The 20919-nt window shown below is 34.8% G+C and overlaps 1 protein-coding gene across 5 annotated transcripts in view; it reads left to right on the top strand.

The window, feature by feature from the left end:
* The window catches only part of LOC150084799 (uncharacterized), a 266830-nt gene that overhangs the window by 169836 nt on the left and 76075 nt on the right, over positions 1 to 20919 (top strand). For 2 of the 5 annotated variants that reach the window (XM_090376616.1, XM_090376612.1), the window contains exon 1: positions 8884 to 9298. The exons of 1 other annotated variant lie outside the window; for it this stretch is intronic. In XM_090376616.1, the coding sequence (XP_090232742.1) occupies positions 9230 to 9298 (69 nt within the window). In that variant the 5' untranslated portion in view covers positions 8884 to 9229. Of the gene's footprint in view, positions 1 to 8860; positions 9299 to 20919 lie in introns of those variants that run through there. 2 more of the 5 variants (XM_090376614.1, XM_090376615.1) reach the window with 2 other exon arrangements.

Genomic DNA, 20919 nt, shown 5'->3' with positions numbered 1-20919 from the left:
TAGTATATAAGTTATTTTGGGGTTGTATCCCAAGTGAAAAACTTTGCATTTTACAGCACTGAAGCAAAGCAGCCATTTATTCTACCGTACATTGAAACTTATCCAAACGATCCTGAAAACTGCTGCTTGGGGCTGATCATTTAACACCTTCCCAATTTTCGCGTCGTCTGCAAATTTTGATGGCACAGAATATACTCATTAGCCGATGTCATTTATCCGTTGAAACATATTCAGATAAGGTCTGTGATCTCTGTGAGTAGTAATAGTCTTGACATTGTTGAATAGTTGTTGAAGTACAACTTCCCATTCTTGCCTAACAGTTGATACAAGCTCAGTGAGGTTTCTGGAAGGGAATCTCTGACCAGTAATCCTCCGGTCTGAAGCATGCCAATTGGATTGAGGTATGGGGATTTTGCTGGTCGTTCTGTATTTTGCTTCTGAAGGCATTTGTTTCCTAAAAGAGCTCTGTGAGAACATGCCTTATTGTCCATTTAAAATAAAATCTGTATCAGTAGCAAAAGGACAAATATAAAGATCAGGATCCCATTTCAGCATAGCAGTGAGAGTTCCTCAGGGAACATGAAGATGCTACTAACACCTACAATCTCAAAATCTGTTCTAGTCACCAATCTTAATATGCTTCCTTGGTGGTATCACATCATCTCTAGGAATCTTCTTACCCTCTCTCAGCTTCTATCCGGAAAACTGAGCTCACCTGATATTTGGGACATCGTCAGACCGTGAGATAGAAAAAGATGCCAGACCAACACATTCCCATACAGATCGAAGCTGCGTAGCATGTTCTCTCTGCACAATATGTTTCCACATAACTCCTTACAAATATTGAATAGGTTATCTATAGACGTCGAGAAGCTCTGCAAGGACGAAACCTACAGATCTTGCGGACATGTATGCCCTCGTCATGCTCTAGGTGGACTCTCGGAGATGCTGCTCTATCCACGCTTTGTTGTATCTGCATGTACTTTTATATGTTGTATCTTTATGTTTATGTATCTTCACCAGAGGCTGTTTAAGGCCGTGTATTGTATCTAGGCTCCGTACACAATGCATTTGTCTGTCATTATTTATTTAATTTCTGTATGTAACTCATGTCCTCTAAATGTATAGCTGTAAATGGACATTTCTTCGGAAATAAATTTACATTAATAATAATCAGATCTGTAAAAAGCCATTGACAGTGATTCCAGCCCACACTGTTAATCCATCGTCTCCAAACTTGTTACTATCCACAACGTTATCAGTACGAAATATAACATCACAGTTTTTTCAGATAAAGTGCGTTGAGAATCCTACTGAAGACCGTATCTCGACACCATATTGCTCCGTTGTGTATTACAAATACTCATATGTTTGCAGGCAGATTTTCACGTTTCGCGGACTGAAAAACCTGGAATAATTCGCGAGGGAAACCCCTACTTGTTCTGTCTGAGATCGGCTAACTACCGCTCAGATTGAAAAGACCTTTAAAAATTCCTCCAATCGACGGGACTCGAACCCAGCCCTCTCCAAACGAGTTACAAGTGAATAAATCACTATACAGTCATGTAGAACCTGTTGCTGAGGGGTATAGTCGAGTTTTTTTTGGGCACCAATTGTAATGGGCTACTATGAAAACCTTTTCGTCAAGCTTTCTATAGACAGTACACTTAGATTCTTCCTGTAGCCCTAGTAAAGCTGAAGCAAGTTGCCGAATGTGAAGTCTCCGTGACGGCTTGCAGTTAGAGCGGATGACTATCACCTGACGTGGAAATGACAGGACAGCCTGGAACAAGTTTTTGAGAGACAGAGTGCTTGCTTTGTTCCGCAATCTGCTTACAATATCGCAAATCACATTTAACCACTTGGGCCTCACTTTGTCGTGACTGCATTCTTATTGCTTTCCACCTCAGAGAATCATTGAAATGGTGTCTTTTGGAATTTTCACAAGTATGGCTATCTTGAAATCGATAGTGTGAACCTTTATGTGTGTTTGTGTTTTCTTACGTGCCAAAGCAACTATGGCCATGAGGCGAGAGTATATCGTGGCCGTAAATTGCGTGTATTCTGTGGTCGATTTTCCTGTTTATTGGACGAAAAACCAGAGTTAGCGTGAGAAAAAAAAAAACATGCAACCCTCCTCTGAGACCGACTAACTCAGCCACGTTGTGAAAAAAAGTTCCTGGCATTATCGATCGGATTCGAACCCGGGTATTTTCAATTCGGTGTGGAAAGTGATTATATCCACTGTGCTACCTACCCGAGAGAACCAGTACGAGTGATAAACACGAAATAGAGGCTTCAAAAACTGGATTTGTTTTCCCCAGGGGCTGTGTATGTATGGTGAGTATGGGCTTGGAACACCCAGGGTACCTAAGCTAGATATCATCATTATTCTTGTTGGTGATCTCCTTCTCTCTCTCTCTCTGGATAACTCAGACTTTTTTTTTTTTTTTTTTTTTTTTTTTTTTTTGGCTGGTGCAGCAAAAGCCTCGGGCTTCCTTGCACCATATGGTTAATTATAATAATAATAACTTAAGAATATTTGGTTCTATTTTTATTTATGTTAAAAATGTATTCGTATTTTTGTGTTTTCCCCTTAGCTTTTGAGTTCTGGGTTCAAGTCAACTCGGTGACGGTGTGAATGCATATAAAAGTTCTTCCTATCCGATATAATTTTCAACTTGGTCAGCTTCAGGATTTCAGGGAGCAGCGATAGTATCCATTGTGCTATCCGTGAGGATATAAACATTGCTAACTCACTACAAAAAAAATATCCTCAAGCACGACTTTAATTAAATGAGTCGTTACGGTCGTGGCTTATCTCCATTAAGAGAACTACAATTGAAACTACTGTTACGCGCGATAATTACCTTTATAAGAAATATCACGTTCCGGAACCTATAGCGGTCCAGTGATCAGAGTTGTGCATATGATTTTGAGTAGCTGTATTTTGAAAATCTCATAAATAAATGCACTATTTTAATTCCCAAAAGACTTACGTTTGAAGTCATGTTAGGAACATAATCAGAACTAAATTGCAGGTTCAGGATTTATTCATCATTGAGTTTATTTTTTTCCATTCTCAATTTTCATATTGATGTATGCAGATATTCCTCATAGTGAAGACAAGGTAAATGTACGTATACCTTTTTTTTTTTTTTTGGAAGTACTCTATTTATTATTGTTACTTTATCCAACAAGTTAAAAAAAGATGGTCTCTCTTTGTCTGCGGTCAATTTGCTATATTATTAGCCATATGGTGCAAGGAAGTCTGAGGCTTATGCTGCACTGGCATGAGTACTCTGTGAGAGAGAGAGAGAGAGAGAGAGAGAGAGAGAGAGAGAGAGAGAGAGAGAGAGAGAGAGAGAGAGAGATAAAAGTAGGGGGCATCACCAAAAGAGAGAAGAATGATGATATCCAGCTCAGGACCCTGGGTGTGCCAAGCCCATACTCACCAGATGTGAGCCCCTGGGGGTATATGATGATATTCGACTAGATTGCCGAGTTGTTCTAATCAGCCGTAGGATTTACACAACTAGTATTGATAAAGAACAGGTTAATCACATGATATATAAAATACCATCAATACTAATTATGTAAAGGACATTTTAGTAGCACATGAATATAACTGAACTGATTGTATCTCTTTCAGTTTAAACTACCTATATCGTGTAGGGAATAGTTGGGTATTACATTGCATTACTTAGTATTAGATGGATTTTGGAGATTCTGAAGTTCCCATATGTCAATGTATGGAACATCATATGGAAGTGGAAGACGAAAGGAAATTTGTCGTTTTTGTTGGTTTGATTTATTGGTGCAAGGGCTACTCAGGCCATAATGCACTATTACAATATTATTTAGTCAGGAAATTTGTATTCCATTCAGGAAATTTGTATTCCATTTCCGCAGTCAGTCGCTTGCCGATTAGAATTTCACATTTGAGAAATTCGAATCGGCAAGACACCTTAGACAGTCAAGCAAGTTCCTAAATAAATACGCTACTACAGCTGCAGCAGACTTAATCAAAGGTCTAGATCTCTTATTTTTTTTTAATTCACTGTCTTTTAATCACAGTTTGCCTAAGAAATAACCTATCAAGAGGGGGAGAGGGCATGAGGGCCATTCAATCAGGACCTCATGTCTCAAATGGTTATTTTAATAGATTTTTTTAAAAATAATTAATACGTTTGTACAGAAAAAAAATGCTAAAAAAGAATTTATTAAATAAGAAATACATTCAGCTGGACTTCTAAGAGTGCCTTTGTCTATATGTATATAAAAAATATTACATTTCATATTTTCTTCATCAAATAAATGTTGAACCATTAATACATGGCTGCCATACTCTTCAGACATCATTATATAACGAGATCTGAGATAAATCATATAAAATTAGTCGTCATAATGGAGTATTCAAATTACTAATTTAAAAGTGCATAAATACTACGCAAGCGCGAAAAAATGACAAATCTGTTATATGTATAACCAATAGTTGAAATTAAACGAGATGCACATTTGCAAAATTATGAGAAAAATTACATCATGAGTGTAGTTTATAGAACTTGTTGTAATGAAAAATTTCGTATTTACATATATTTCACTCCTTATTTCTCTTTATTTAACATTTTAGAATTTCTCTTTATTTAACATTTACCGCTATTTACTGTACTAATGTTTGTTATTATGGACGTTTTATTTGAAGCCATACACGCAATAATGGACTCTCATGTAAGCAAATGGTTGCTAATCTGCTAATAATAGAGACAAATGGAAGACAAAACAGTAAAAATTTTGAACTGAGGTAATTAAACTGGTTCTTAATCTGGTGTTGGTACTGACCAGAAATAATGACAAAAAAAATCCCTCCTTCACTGTGAATTCTCATCTAATGAAGGACAACTTAAACCCCAGGGGCTCACATCTGGTGAGTATGGGCTTGGCACACGCAGGGTCCTGAGCTGGATATCATCATTCCTTTCTTTCTTTCTTGGTGATTCCTTTCTACTTCTGACTCTCTCTCTCTCTCTCTCTCTCTCTCTCTCTCTCTCTCTCTCTCTCTCTCTCTCTCTCTCTCTCTCGGGGTAATTCAGAATTTTTTTTTTTTTTTTGGCTGGCGCAGCATAAGCCTCAGGCTTCCTTGCACCATATAGCTAATAATAATAACTTGTTTTAATCTTAAAGCGTCTAATCTTAATCTTTGTTTTACCCTTAATACGTTTAGTACCATTTTATTTCTTTTATTTTGAAATACTAGCTTCAAAATCTCGGACATGTATAAACCGGTGAAATACCATCACTTTGCTTATTGGAGGCTTGAAATGGTGAAACCCATGTTTAGTCTCTAGAGCAAAGTTTCCGGCATCCCCCCCCCCCCCCCCATACTTCTCCTTCAACCCATGCACGGTACTAAATACAATAGGTTTTGATACCTTTCGTGTTTGGGGTTTTCATAAAAAAAAAAAAAAAAAAAAAAAAAAAAAAAAAAAAAAAGTACACCTGGAAATATCCTAAAATTGACCACTGTATTGTAAACCACCCCTTTTGAGTACATTAATGATTCAATCTGATAATGACACTTCCCAGAAATAAAACAAAAAAAATCCCCCTTGATTAAATTTTAGATAATGTAGGACAACAAGTTGTTTTATTTAATTATTAATGCATTTAATTCCGTTAATGTGCATCACTAACATCGAAATCTCGGACATTTATGTATACAGTATTGCGGATCGAGCATTCCATTAGTTATGAAGTACTGTATACTGTAAATGTATGGTTTTAGGCGCTTCAGCGACTTAGACCATAAATGAGGATTATTTATTGTCTGTAAATTGCATGTATTCTGTGGTCAATTTTCCTGTTTTCTGGAAGAAAAACTCAAGTTTCCGGGAGAAAAACCATGATGTCGGTCATCTGAGAATAACTAATTGGCCGCATTGAAAAAAATGCCCATAAAAATTCCTCGCGTCAATGACGGGATTCGAATCCAGACCTTTTCCACCCGTTGTGTGGAGGACGGTACTTACATGCACTTTACTAACCACGACGGCACATATCTGCAAGTAACCTAAAATGACCACTATATTGCGAACCAATTCTTCCGTAAATAAGGGTGACCAACAATTTTCAGGAAAAAAATTAAGAGATAAACAATTATGGGGTAGGGACGATGATGATATTGTATCTTAAATTTAAAATAAAGTACTCAAAAATCGAAAGTGAAAAGAAAAAAATAGTTCGCTGGTGAAAGATTTTAAATTTGCTAGAAAAAAATGCTGAAAGGAGAATTTCTTCTGGATCCAAAAATTAAAACATGCAGTGCATTGAAAAAAAGTTTATAACAGGGATGGATAGTTTTAAATCAAGAAAAAGCTGCTGAAAAACATTACATTCCCACTAACTTTTAATGTAATTTAAGAACTTCGGACTATTCAAAAACTCTTTTATCCAAAATTGTAAAACTATTTTGGATAAAAAAAAAGTAACTCGCCGAAGAAGCAGAGATAAAAGTTTTCACAAAGCGTCTGCATAACATCAGACGTTTTGTGAAATCAGTATTCATTTAAAAAGTAGCATATCAATTATTCACTACTTCAGCAGGATCAAGTGTTTTTTTAGTTACTAAGGATTGATTTGGAATTTTCACCAAATAGCTGACTTAAAATGTCATAACGCCGTGTTATTCGTTTCACCCACTTCAGCTATAAATAGTTACAGATTTCATCTTGGATAAGCATGCTTTAGGAAAATCTAGAATCTTTAACAAATCAATATAAAGAGACAGCTGACCTGTCTACACATCTGGACAGCAGATGTGTAGTTTCTTTCTTTTGTATATTTTAGCTCCAAACGAAGATGGAGACAACTTCGTCCTTGATTTCGGAGAAATCAGGCTTCCGAACAGACTTGAGCACACCGAAACACCGTTCCAGTTCACCATAAGCATTGATAACGTCGTATACATACTTGATTATAAAAGTGAAATATTTTATTAAAGAGCGTTCCGGTTCGTAAATTTTTCCATTTCGACTCCTGGGAGAAATTGAACCCAAAGATAATTGGTTCAATTTCTCTATCTCTAATTTATGAGAACAAGAATTAGTGCCAGATTCTGGAATCAGCATACAAGCTTTATTTCAGTTTTTGGAAGTGTTAAAAAATTTTTACGCTGAGACCTATAAAGTACCAAAGTGCGTCAAAAAAAGTGACTGAAAAAATACAGTTATCTTATATCATAATAATTTTATAATTGTGTTGTAAGTATAGCACAGGGCAGTTGCTAGATTTCAACTTGTTCAAAATAGATGTGAATTTTAATAATTATATGTACATGTATTGTATAAATTTATTATATTTTTAAATAAAAACTACCCCGCCTGTCTGCTTTAATTTGTCATTTTCAAAATCTTCTTTAAACAGTAAATTTAAGACGGTACATGCCTATAAAATAAATGATTGTAACCTATTAAATTTTTAACGGAGGAGAAATGTGTGGTTACTATTTTTACGACAAATTTACAATCACCATCATAAAATTTAAACTCATGACTACATGATCCCAATTCTTTCGTTGGTCTGCAGTTTAGGCACTGAAAATTTCTGCTTTACTGTTGTCTAGCTATATAAATATAACGAAAAGTTTGACGCTAAAATATAATATTAGATATTAATTGAAACTGATATAAACTAAATGCTTTTGTTGTATTTTCTTCTGATTCAAAAAAAAAGTAAAATTTTATTGCAGAAATACATCAAATATAACAGCATAATAAACAAAATTAAATAAAATATTCAAATAAAGCTTTATTCTAAATGTTGCAAAAATTATTCAAAAGAGGGCGCTTCAGTACTACAACCGAAGAACTTTTACAAAACCAGCCAACCACCGAATAATCCAAAGTTCAGTAGTGCTATCTGGCAAAGGCTTCCCCAAGATCAGTTCGCTCTTACTTCTACTATATGTTCCACTGAAAAACACTTTCTGAAAAAGGTTAGATGCGTAATCGATGAGGTAATATTACGTCAAGTCATAACTGAACTCTTTAGCAGTCGTCTTCAATCATTAAACCTAAATCAGTAAAGTTTTGATAACTAGGTTTCCTGTAACGAGGATTTGTTATGTTGTACTGCATGATTGGACATTTCTTTTATTTTAATAAATGAATATTGTTTTTGTGTAGACCTGGCGCATTATTCGAGGAGCATGCCGATTATTTAAAGCGCCACCTTTATTTTTCTGTAATTCTTTTTTAGAAAATGACAAATTTACTACCACCTTTAGCTTTGCATTGAAAAATCGGAGTCTACCTATAGCCAGGGGAAATAACGAAAAGAATTTTCAGCATGCTCACTCACCATTTCAAATATTTCTATGTATAGCTGGTGGTTAACCAGCTCTTCATTATCACTCCATTTCACTAGCCACCTCTCCTTTACTCTTTAAGATACACTTGGGAATGCCCTTCGTTTTCTTTCATTCTGCAACTAGTCCCGCCTTTCACTATCCGCTCCACGCAGTCTGAGTTACGTTTACAACCGTAGAGCTGACTAAGTACGGAACATATTACCTTGGCATGACGCCAAGTATATTGACCAATCAGAAGGAGGGACTAACCACAGTATTCGAAAGGGATACCAATAATAGAATTGCCGATATGGTTTAATAAAATTGATAAAAATTAGTTATTTCCGTAATCTTATGTCGATTTACTTATAACTAAGAAGAGGTAAGCTACATTTTACTTCCGAGGGCGTCGAGCTGAAGTACGTTTGAGTAATGTGAGACTTCCTAGAAGCGCAAAGGGAGACTTGCCAAAATCTCTCTACCTTATGCTAGTGGTATGATCCAACTAGTTTCAGCTGATATTTGACTGTGAAGCGATGTGAGCGGTTGTGTTTAGCAGTGGCGGACGGATAGAAATGAGGAGAGAGTAAGAAAGTGTTAGTGTTTCTTTGTCTTGGTTGCCCTACCTTTCATGCAGATGGCTATGCTAGAACTGACAGTGTGATATAACGTGGATCTATTCTGATAAAGGCTTTCTTGTGTTGTAGGTCCGTGACGTGCAGCAGCTGCTACGTTCTCGTAGCTCAACGGTGGATATCGCACTGGGGGCCAAGCACGGTGGTTGTCGCCGAGGTGTCAGGCGTGTCTTCGGTACGATACGGTACAGGCCCTACATTTTTCCTTACAGTTGGTAAAGCGTGATCAGTGAATCGGCATTCTGAAATGCTAAGATATTTAACTCACAAGCTTCGAACTCAGTCGTTAAACGAGAGTGAGACCTTTCAGTCAAAGGTAAGTAGGATTCTTGAGTTGAGTTACTTTCTGCTCCTGCTTCACACTGACAGTTGCCGGTTGGCTTTTGATAGTTAGGCTTAACAGTACCGAATTTTCTCCTTCCATCACTACTTGGGCATTACTGCCACTGTGAAGGTAGCTGTCATGGCTGACAAACCAGGTAGTGAATTATTATAAAAGTAAACTATTAAATTTAAAACCCTCCCTAATAACGAACTCTGCTGCTTTCGAAACTTGTAAACTCTTTTACTAGTTTGGCAATTTAATTCGTTAATGCTGTTAGCGAACTCAATGAATCTTTGTCGCATTGCACTTCTTTACAACTAACGCAGATATTTGTCCCATTGGTAATTTTAATCAGAATTCCTGGCTGATATTTGGTGATTCAATATCAGTTCATGCTCGATCTAGCAAAAGACCGAAATAGGACCTCTCCTGTGAATGTCGTTTTACTAGAAGTTGAGTTGAACGTTTTCAGTTAGTGGGCATTAAATTTACTTGCTACAGTGATCAGACAAGATTCAATTAGTGCTTTGATAATATTCATAATCAAAACCGCATTAGATGTAGAAGGAAAGCGATAAATAGTGTACGTTCTAAGTATATCTTCCTTCTTCGCTCAATTGGTTACTGTTAAAAATCGGTCAAGGTTTCTATTCTTAATTTCCTTTACGAAATTAATCTACGGAAGTAACTCGTTGAAATGCAATATAATGAATACCTTAAGCAATGTTCCTAATTCTTAACTTGATTACACGATCACAGATACTTATTGCAATGTTCCCAACATTAACTAATCACGGTATATTTAAGAGGCTTTGTATACTTAAAAAAAAAGAAACTGTTTACAGGTCCTTTAGAAGTGTTATTCGCAAGCGAAAAACCTGTTGAACTATTGACTTTCTACTATTATGTAGTGCACACATCTCAAAAAATACTTCTTGATTTACGTGCATCGTTTATGGTAGCATAATCCAAAACCAACCTTTCCGTTGGTTCTCATTGATATGGAAAGGAAATAACGGAATTTTGAGATTAATTAAAAACGAGAAACCGTGACTTGGAATACCCAAAACAAGGAGTCGTTCTTTACATTGGTATTTGCGAAACTAGGAACACGCAACTTTCTCTTTTCATAATCTGTATTTCGTGTATCTAATTTTCTGTATAATCCACTCCAACCATAAATTTAACTTTTTTTAATTATAAAAATGATTAATATTTGATTTGTATTCTGAGGTGAAAGTAATTACCTAACAATCTAATTATAGAATGGTGAATCATTGTGCACGAAGTGGAACTGTCACTCCAGATGAATTCATAGACGCAAAATTTTTATATGCTTCTTTCGAGTTTTGCTCTTAGAGTTCGGAATGCTTTTTATCGTTTCTGGTTTTCTGTTTACAACATAAGTAACCAGATAATGTGGAAAAAAAATCTGCGATCTGTTTATCTCGGCATTACTTATTTACTATTTTATGTTTTTGTTTAGTAATAAAACTTGAATTTCGGACAAAACCTGTTACGTTGATCATTTGGTTATATTCGGTAGTAGTAATAAGACATTTCTGTTCGAGAAATTTCTTCATTGGATGTGAAGACGATCAGTACGTTTTGTATACTCTAATCTCTAAATTCTCATTTAGATATGTATTAACGTTGTGTAAATCAGTATTCTTTGTTTATTTTTTTAGCGTATAAAAATTGGATTGAATTTGATTGTGCTTTTCCGAAATTAAGTGTTATACAACACTTATTTGCACAGTATTCCTCCACATTTTTATTATTATAATGGTCTATTTTGAGTGAGAATACACATGATCGTAATTACAGCTACTCAGTAGGGCCTTAATATGAACAGTATATTTTTTATATATGCTGAATTTTGTGTGTGATAGTACATTGAGATCACTAAGTAAAAAGAAGTAAGTCAACGAAACTCGTTTTTCAAAACGATTGATGGATTTTTTGATGAAACCGCATTTTCAGTTACATCAGCTAGAAAAGTAGCGCTTTTCCATTCAAGTTGGAAAATATTTCCTTTAGCATTGCTATTGATTAAAAAAAATACCTGCCGATTCTCGGAAGTTTCCTCGCATAGCTGCAGCAGCACCATTGCTAGTGTCCAAACACCGCATGGTTCTTCGGGCGATATTCTGTCTAAATGGCAACTTGCCCCCCACCCCCAATTACAAAATGTGTACGTTTACTGTTTCATGATGATCGAATCCCTGATTTTCTGCCATGGTCCTGAGCTGGATATCATCATTCTTCTCTTTCTTGGTGATTCCCTTCTACTTTCTCTCTCTGTCTCACACACAGAGTAACTCGAATTTTTTTAGCTGGTGCACCATAAGCCTCAGGCTTCCTTGCACCATATGGCTAATTAACAATACTAATAATAAAACTGCTTCAGTTCTTTCTCTCCCCGATTTCAGGAAATCATAGTGCTGCCCCTGGTCTACATTTTTGTAATGTGACAGAAATACTATTATAAGATTTAGGCCACAAATTATTTTCTCATTTAGAACCTACGGAAAGCAAACGAAATTAATTGTCTGGATTAATGGTCGCATCACCTTCACTTGCTTTATGAATTCTGAGTTTAGGAGAGGCAAGACCGGATTTGACCCTTTTATGGAGCGATCGCCCAGAATCTGCAATTAGCCTGGTGTTAAGAATATAGCAGCGTATGTAATTCGCGAAAGAATGACTGAACACAGTTATATTTATAGTATTTACGGTACTGAAAATAAGTCCTAAAAATAATTAGGATTATTTTTAATAGTCCCACAAACTTTTTGCCCAAGACCCTAAGAAATCATTTGATCTTGAGGGACATGCTTTATAGTTTCAGATAGTCGCGAAATTTTATGATACTGGTTTACTTTGTTCAAAAGCTAGTTTGTCAATGGCAGGGATTCCCAAATAGTATCATATATATGAGTGCAGCATGTAGAGCTTCTGTTGAAATAGCCATAGTTGACTAAGAATGTGACACTTAACAAGTGTCACATTCTTAGTCTTTTCTTTGTCGTGATACCCAATTTTTATGTTTTTGCATATAAACATAAGCTTTACATTTAGCTTAAGTTTAGTCATTCCAGTTATGCATATTTAAATATTTTTAAATTTGTCTGAATCTCTAATACAATTACTAATGTAAATGTTGGAAATGAGGTATTTATTTCTGATAATTTTATATAACAACTCATTTGACCATCTATCTGTTATTCTGTATTAGCTTTCCAAGAAAAGCTAATAAAAAAGACAGTCCCTCCAGAAATGTTTTATACAGGTATATAAAACAATTCATTCACATGGTATTCTTTTCAGAAGTTTTTTTGCTAAAGACATTTATGCTGTAAGAGCCTCTGCAACAATGTTAACTAATATAGTTGGATCTCTTGTAATTTGAGGAAAGAACCGTTAGCATAAAATAAAACTATTTCAAACTGCAGTTTTGCCCCCAACTGGCAATTGTCATTCTTCAGATCTTGAATTTTATTGTTTATTTATCTAACAGACAAGCTGCTGTTTCTGTGACAGGGCAGCAACACCATGGTAAGAAGACTTGCAAATCTTTTATTCTTAATGCACTAGAGGGCAACTTGGAGTGGTTGCTCTGCATGTGAAAGATTAATAGCAAGAAACAAATCTTGAGTAAATCTTTTAGGTGATCAGAACAGGGGTTCAGCCACTTTTAATTACTTGCAATTAGCTATTTCTTCAGATTCTGCTCTTAAGGACCTAAAGCAGCATCTTGTTATTTTATTGCACTGTTTGCTTGCTGTTAGTGTCTCTGGTTATTGGATATAGATAACTTTTTTAATGACCATTAATTGACAGTTGTTGCATAAAATGATTAATGGGAAAGCCAGTGCACTTCATTGGTTGAGTTGCATAATGTGATGCTAGACTAATTAAGTGACCTTGACAATCTTGAATGTCAAAGCAAAACTAATTACTTGCTATTTTGTTTGAATAGACTATTCCTATTTTTTTCCTACTCTCCTTATGAAGTAGAAAGTTTATTCTTACGATATTTGTTAATATTGCTTGTCCTTTCCAATTTTTTACAGTATTAAACAAAATTTGTATAAATGGCTTTTAAATGTTATACTTCAAATGAGCTTTGCAAGCTTTTGTTTTTGGTAAATTTACAGACATCTCAAGCTAAAATGTGCAATCAGAAAACTGACTTCTTGATGAGAAACTTTGCTGTAGAGCAGCTATTTTATTTATCTATCTCTTTTTTTAATTCTAGAATGGTTGCTTTGACTTGGAAGATAAATAAAATTCTTCAAGTAATTATCATAAATTATGTTGCTGTTAAATATTAACTCAATTTCATCTTTCCTAAGTTTTTTTTTTAAATTTTACCACTTCTATGATCAAATCTATAAGATCATGTATCCCTGGTGGTGTGAAGGTAAACTGATTTTGGGGAATTTAATATCTTTAAATGTTTATTGGTTTGTTTTGTTTAAGTTTATCTGGCTGTCTAGTAACATGTAAAAACTCTTCTATAAACATCTAACAAAAACTAGAATAATTTTAATATTCTAAAACATCCACATGAGTGCTATTTCACGTCAGATGAATAGCATAGTAATTGATACAATACTACATTAAATGGGTTTATTTTAGTATTCCTCTTAAGGAATGCTATAATTTGGGTATGAGTTGGTAAGCTAAACTTCTTTGCTGTATTTATTTTGCCACATATGTCAATTGTAGAATTTTACCTAAGAAATGAGCCTCTTTCTTAATTTCAGAAATGGAGTAAAAGGAATATTCTGTTGTGGATTTCTGTGTATATCATAAAAATGCCAATGAACATGTGACCTTGAAACAATGAGAAATGGTTTTAATGCTGTGAAGTTTCTCAGAACTGCCATTTAATTGAAACTGTATAATGAGCCTTTTGAAAGATAGTAGATTTTCATTTTTTTAATTAAAAAATGAATTTTAACTGACATTAGTATCCAGGAATTTTTTAAAAATAAAGTTGGATTGTATGCTGAACTTCAGAATTGAATGAAGTTGGTATTAATTTAATACCAACTGAATTTGAAAGAAAAAGTTGTGGATTGAACTTTTTTTTTTTTTTTTTTGAGGGGTAGGGAAATTTAACTTTATAGCATAAATTATTATTATAAATCAACAGGATTACCTCTTATTTTAGATATAGGAAGTTTCTTGTCCAACTCCTAGTCCAACTCACTAAATTCTTGAGGATGGGGGAGAGAATAATCCCTCCCCCCATATCCAATTTTATTAGACTCCTAAATTTAACTCTAAAGTCCAGCTATAGGACCAAAAGAAATAAGATGTCCCACCTGCTTTACAAAATAAATATCGCCATCCTCAGGAATTATTAGAGAGTTGGAAAAGAAGCTTTCTTATCTAAAATAAAGGTAATCCCTGTTGATTTATAATAGAATATAGGAATTATTGAGCACTTAATAGCTCAATTATCAAAGCATAAATTATAGAAGAGTAACATTTGTATGTAGGATTAACATTATAATCAATATGGTATAATAGTTTGTCTTTCTTAGATTTGAAAGAGGTAACATTGTAGTGTGACTGCTGCAACTTGTGTATAAGTACATTACTAAGCTTTAAAAATTAGTTATATGCATTACATTGAATAAAATGGCTTATTTTACTTGCAATTAATTTACAGCTTACTGTTTAAACAAAGATACGTGTGGAATCATATGCAAATGGCAATGAATTAGCAGAAGGTTTGAAGAGCTTGTAACTAGTGTTGAATGAAGATTTGCTGATAATTGGAGGCTAGTAGTCTCTTGCTACAGGTGTGGTAATCGGGCACGTAAAAGATGACATCTTAATGTCATGTTCTCTGTCAAGCAGGTTGGGCTCCACAAAAACCTGATGCAGTATCCCTTGAATCTCATATTTGAGACCCTGTCAATTGATGTGGTTTACATTCCTCGTCTGCTGAGATCTTTAGAGGAACTTGTAGTATAGAATCCATGGTGCTGTGATGACTTACTGAAAAGAGTGCAACTTTTCAGATGTAATGCATCACATTATCTGCAGAAGTCAGTCTCACCTGTGAAGTACTTAAACGTTGGGTCTTTTTCATATATTAAGATTAAAAAGTTGCAACCTGCTCAGATTATTCACTATATTATTGCCTATTATTATAGGAAAACAGTCTCTAGAATCCAATTTGCTATTTTAAAAAAAAAAGCAAACCATACTTGCATTGCAGTTTGTAATGCTACATCTTGATAACTTGAAGTTGCTACAGGTATTTGCAGGATGTATAGCTTTTCACATGGAAAGAAAAGTAATTTCACTCCGTAGTTATACACATTTACAGCATTCATAGCAATCTGATTGATTGTTCACTTGTAAATGGCCAATATTTTGTTCTAATTTATTATAAAATCTAATGGAGGAAATAGAACAGGAAGAACAAAATTGTTCCCTTTTGTCAGTTGCATTCTCTATCTGAGCACCAATTATACTATTCTTTCTAGAACTCTATGAAATATTCATACATTAGAATATTGTCCAGCTCTGTTATGAAAGTACTTATTGGTACTGGTACATTGCTAATTATTTTTGAGTGTAGCTTTGCACTGTTACAGTTGGAGGGAAGTGTGTGTGTATGGTGTTTTTTTTTTCTTTTTTATTACAGTATAAACAAAACAGAACTTGGATTCCATAATGATTATTTTTAAAATGTATTTTTATTTTCTTTAAGAAGTTATCAAGCTGAACTTTTTTTTTTTTTTTTTTATCAGCAACAAATGAGAAATATTTTTACTGATGCACCATACTGACAGTACTTTACTGGTACTCCATGTTGCAGCAGTGGTACAGCATGAATTCTGTGTGCCCACTTCCAAATGGTGGAGGTGGAGTTTCTAGTCTATTAGTTTTCAATCTTTGTTACTGAGTGTCATTAATATTTATTTTTTTCCCTCTGTCATCCTTGCTGCTAACAGCTCTGCCCCTTTTTTCATGAAGATGAAAAAGTGCAGATCTTTGAACTTGGTCACACATTAAATCTCGTTCACACTACCTCTTTTGGTAGTTAAATCTGTAAAATCTCATTATGCATCTTCCCTTGCACCTTAGAATAATTAAGAACTAGTGAACACATTAGTTCAGTATATAAAACTTAATTGTTTCAATTAACAAACCTAAGTGCTTATCAAATATGAGTTCCTTTTTCATGCTTGTATTAGCAAACTTCTTTCAACTTGGAAGTAGTTGCTAAATAATAATATAGAAAAATAAATTTTTGGTCTGGAGAAAATTGCTTAATTGAGTAGGTGTTAAGTAGTTTTTGGTATTGCAAATGAATTGGTCATTTGAAAAACATGACTAACTTTACAGGACAATGAATAGATACAGTGACTTACATTATTTGTTTTTGTTGTAAGTTTTAGATTAATGTCTTATACACTACATTAAATGAGATTAATACTGGTTTTTCCTTGCTTAATTCTCTTTTAGAGAGACTATGCCAGTAACTTGAGATGTGTTCTTCTTTTTAGTTGATTCAAATGTATTTCCTATTGTGTATTTTTTTTAACTCCTTGATTCACCTTTTTTCCTTTTTTTTCTATGCAAAAGAAACAACCATATTTCCCTTGAAAAAGGGGGAAACTAGTAGCCCTCTTTGCTGGATTTCATTAACACTAAATCCCTTAAGACTGCCAATTAATTAAGTCTTCAGTTTATTTGTATAGAAAATCCCATCACCCAGACATGGAGTCCTTTGTTTGTCTTTTTCAGAAGACTATTTTTCATTAGTTATTTACATTTGTTTCTTGATTTTTCAGTTCAGGTAACTTGAATAAGTTTATTTTCAAAATAATAATAAAACATCCCATCACAAAAGTAGAGCTGTAAAAAGCAATTAAAATTAAATGTTCATTGAAAAAAACTAGAGCCTCCTTATTCCATGATTTTTATTATTATATTTATTATTTTTTTTAATATGGCTTTAAAGAACTATAACCATCTTAGAAAATCTTTTATGGGAATAACATTTTCTTCCAATCCAGATTTCCAGTAGCATGTTCAGTAAGAACTGCTTGTTCTGCAACACAACATTCAAATGTCAGTAAAACTATCATACATTTAATCTTCCTATGCATCAAATTACGAGTACAATATAAGATGAATTGCACACTTAGTAGATTCATATAACATGACAAATGCTAAAGACAATGGTATCCTTTCATTTACTACTGAACATAATGAAATAACCTGAACATGCATTTAAAAAAAGTAGTTTATTTTTACCTTGTAAACTGCTGACTTCATCCTGTATGATGCTTGTTACTAAAAAGATAACAACAATATTGATATTCATAACTTTCCTCATGCTGGTTGATTAGCTGTATTGCACAGGCAAACTGAATAACAGGAAATTCCTTTTCCCTGGGAATTTTTCCTAATAAAGATCAAAAATGAAACCTAGAATATTAATCACTCCCATACACCAATTATTTACTAGAAAATTTTTTCTGCATCTTGATAAACTTTCTGTTATTAGTATTAATAGTGGCAAATGATGCATGCAAGCTTATACAGCATCAGTCAAAAAAAAAAAAAAAACATTTCACCTATCCACTCCTCCAGTAGGTTGTCTATTTCTTCCTTGAATTTATTCAAACTATCCACTACCACAATGGATGGTAGCTTGTTCCAGCAATCAACCATCCATTGGTTGAAGGCAAACTTCTGCACATTTGTTCCGCAACCATCCTTCCTTCCCAAACTTGAATTCATACATCCTTGTGTATAGTCTGAGCATGAAAAATTCCATCAGAATTAAGTTTGCTCAAGCCATTCAAGGCCTTAAACAGATCACCTTACTGTACAAGTGCCTGGTTCTGTAATCTGCAGAACTGAATTCTTTTCTTGGTAAGAGTACCCCTTTGTCACCAATCTTGATGCTCTTCTCTGTACCCATTCCTGGAGCTCTAAATCCTTCCTGAAATGAGGCCTCCAGACCAGTATGCAATAACCAAGATGTGGCCTGACCATTGCCTTGTGCAATGGGATAATCACCTCTTTATCTCTGCTGGCAAAATTCCTGTGTATCATTGACAAAACCCCATGAACAGTCCTGGCAACCCATATTTTGAAGAGTTGTCTAGTCTGCCTATGAAAAATGAATTATTGCCTTGACAAGATCTTCAAAGTATTTTCTGTCCTTAGTTGGTGGAAATGTTAGTAACCTAGTCCAAAGGTATTAGAAGACAATCCTTAAGAACAAAAGTCTCCATAGACAGATGGGTGTGCCCATGCTCCACTTTAATTTTATTGTGAATCCCCCTTGATGGATCTTTACTTCACTCTACTTTTTTTTTTTGTTTTTATCTTTCTAGAATAACAAGTTATTCTAGAAAGATAAAAACTTTTATCTTTCTAGAATAACTAGAAAGATAAAAGTTTATCTTTCTTCCCCCTTACACTGGGCTGCCACTGATATCAGTTCCCATCTATGAAGAGTTGCTGACCCCCCCATCACTTTACATTTAATATTTCTAATGAAGCTCTAATTATTTACAATATATGAAATTCCCACCTACCTCTCCAAGGTTGTTCAGATTGTATTCGTACACATGCAATAACTAATTATTGCACACATAGCTTAGATAGCTATAGTTAATGCTGTTTCTGTGTTATCATGAGGAATTGAAGTCTTGTTCAATTATTAGTGGTTGTTCTTGCAGGTTTGAAATGCAGCCTCAAAAAAAAAAAAAAAAAAATGGAAAAAAAAAAGTGGTATTTTGGGAACAAATTATTTATAAGCCTCTAACTATTATTATTGGGTCTGTAAAGAAGCAATAATTTGACATGTTAAGTTAGTGTAGATGTTCAAATTGTTCACCATTTGCTTCTAGATACCCAACTGCAGCAAGAAGTTGAGTGACAGACATTCCCCAGTGTAGCTGCTGGGGTAGCTTCATGCTTGTTTAATTTCATCATTTTAATCTATTTGGTGTGGCTTGTTTTTTATAGTAGAATGCCCTACATCTTTGGGAATTCTACAAGTTGATTAGAATTAAATCATGTGAATGTGAAGATACTTGACAGTCTCCTTATTGGCCTGTTCATCAGTCTGTTAAATGATGATGATAGGCCCTGACATCATGCTGGTAATATAGGAGCATCCTGTTGTGTTGATAAACCACTTCATTCCCATACAGATTATAAATGGAATGCACACCGGATACATTAAGCACATAGAGGTAAGTGTCACTAGTTACTGCCCCTTCAAAAAAAGACACTACACTAATTTAAAACTGTAAATCCACTGCTTTCTCTTCATGAATTTGGATTATCATTGTACCACCGAGCTTGAACATTGCCTTGTATGACCAAATAATCTTGTTCAAAAAATCTTGCATCCAGGGATAGCCTTCATATCATGGAGCATGCTTGGCACATAAGATTTGCAGTTAGCCATTTTGAGCATTATGGGTATCATTTTGTTTCAACTAATGCCATCTTGTATCAGCAAAATATACTAATCAAAAATCAGTTTAATTATAACTGATTATAATTAAAGGCACCTGGGTTGGATGAAATCTATCCAGTTATATTAAAGGAGGCAGCAAAGGAAGTAAGCAAAACCTTAGCCATAATGATGAGAGCTTCCTTGGACTCAGGGGAGGTACCCATGGACTGGAGATGTGCAAATGTGACCCCAATCCACAAAGGAGGATCAAAGGGAGACACAGGTAATTACAGACCTGTTAGTTTAACTTCTGTTGCAGGAAAAATGGAAGTACTGGTTAAAGAAGCATTGCAAGATCATCTAGGCAAGACTTCAGTTATAGCTCAGACACAGCATGGGTTTGTTAAGGGGAAGTCTTGTCTGATCAGTTTGATTGGATACTATGATGTAGTCACAAAAGAACTGAATGCAAAGAATAATTTTGATATCATATTTGGATCTTAGGAAGGCTTTTGATACTGTTGCATATGGATGACTGCTGCACAAATTGGAGCAGTGTGGCATTGGAGGCAAATTGCTGCTATGGATAAGGGCATGGTTGAGTGGGAGAAAACAGTGGTAATCGATGGACATTGCTCTTTGTGGACTAATGTTATTAGTGGAGACCCCCTGGGTTCAGTGTTGGGTCCATTGTTGTTTTCTGTATTCTTCAATGATGGTATATCAGGCTTAATGTCTAAGTTTGCAGATGATACAAAGGTCAGCAGGATTGTTAATGACAATATGCTGCTGCAACAGGATCTAGAAAAGTTGAGCAGATGGGCTGAGAGGTGGCAACTGAAGTTTAACATTGACAAATGTAAAGTACTGCATATAGGAAGCAGTAACCCCAGAGTAATGTATCAACTGTGTGGTACTGCACTGATAGTGGTAGAGAGTGAAAAGGACCTGGAGGTAATTGTGCAGGCAGATGTGAGTAAAGACAGCTTTGCAGACATCTGTGCAGGAGTAACCCATAGTGTCTTGTCAATGATATACAGGAATTTTCCTAGCAGCAAAAAGGTGATTATCCCCTTGTATAAGGCAATGATCAGGCCATACCTTGAGTACTGTATACAGGTCTGTAGGCCTCATTTTAAGGATGTAGAGCTGT

The sequence above is a fragment of the Mastigoproctus giganteus genome, chromosome 6, assembly GCF_048544385.1.
Source record: "Mastigoproctus giganteus isolate SK-2022 chromosome 6, ASM4854438v1, whole genome shotgun sequence".
Classification (NCBI taxonomy): domain Eukaryota; kingdom Metazoa; phylum Arthropoda; class Arachnida; order Uropygi; family Thelyphonidae; genus Mastigoproctus; species Mastigoproctus giganteus.
Note: the sequence above shows the minus strand (reverse complement) of the source record. Positions and strands in the feature narration are given on the sequence as shown.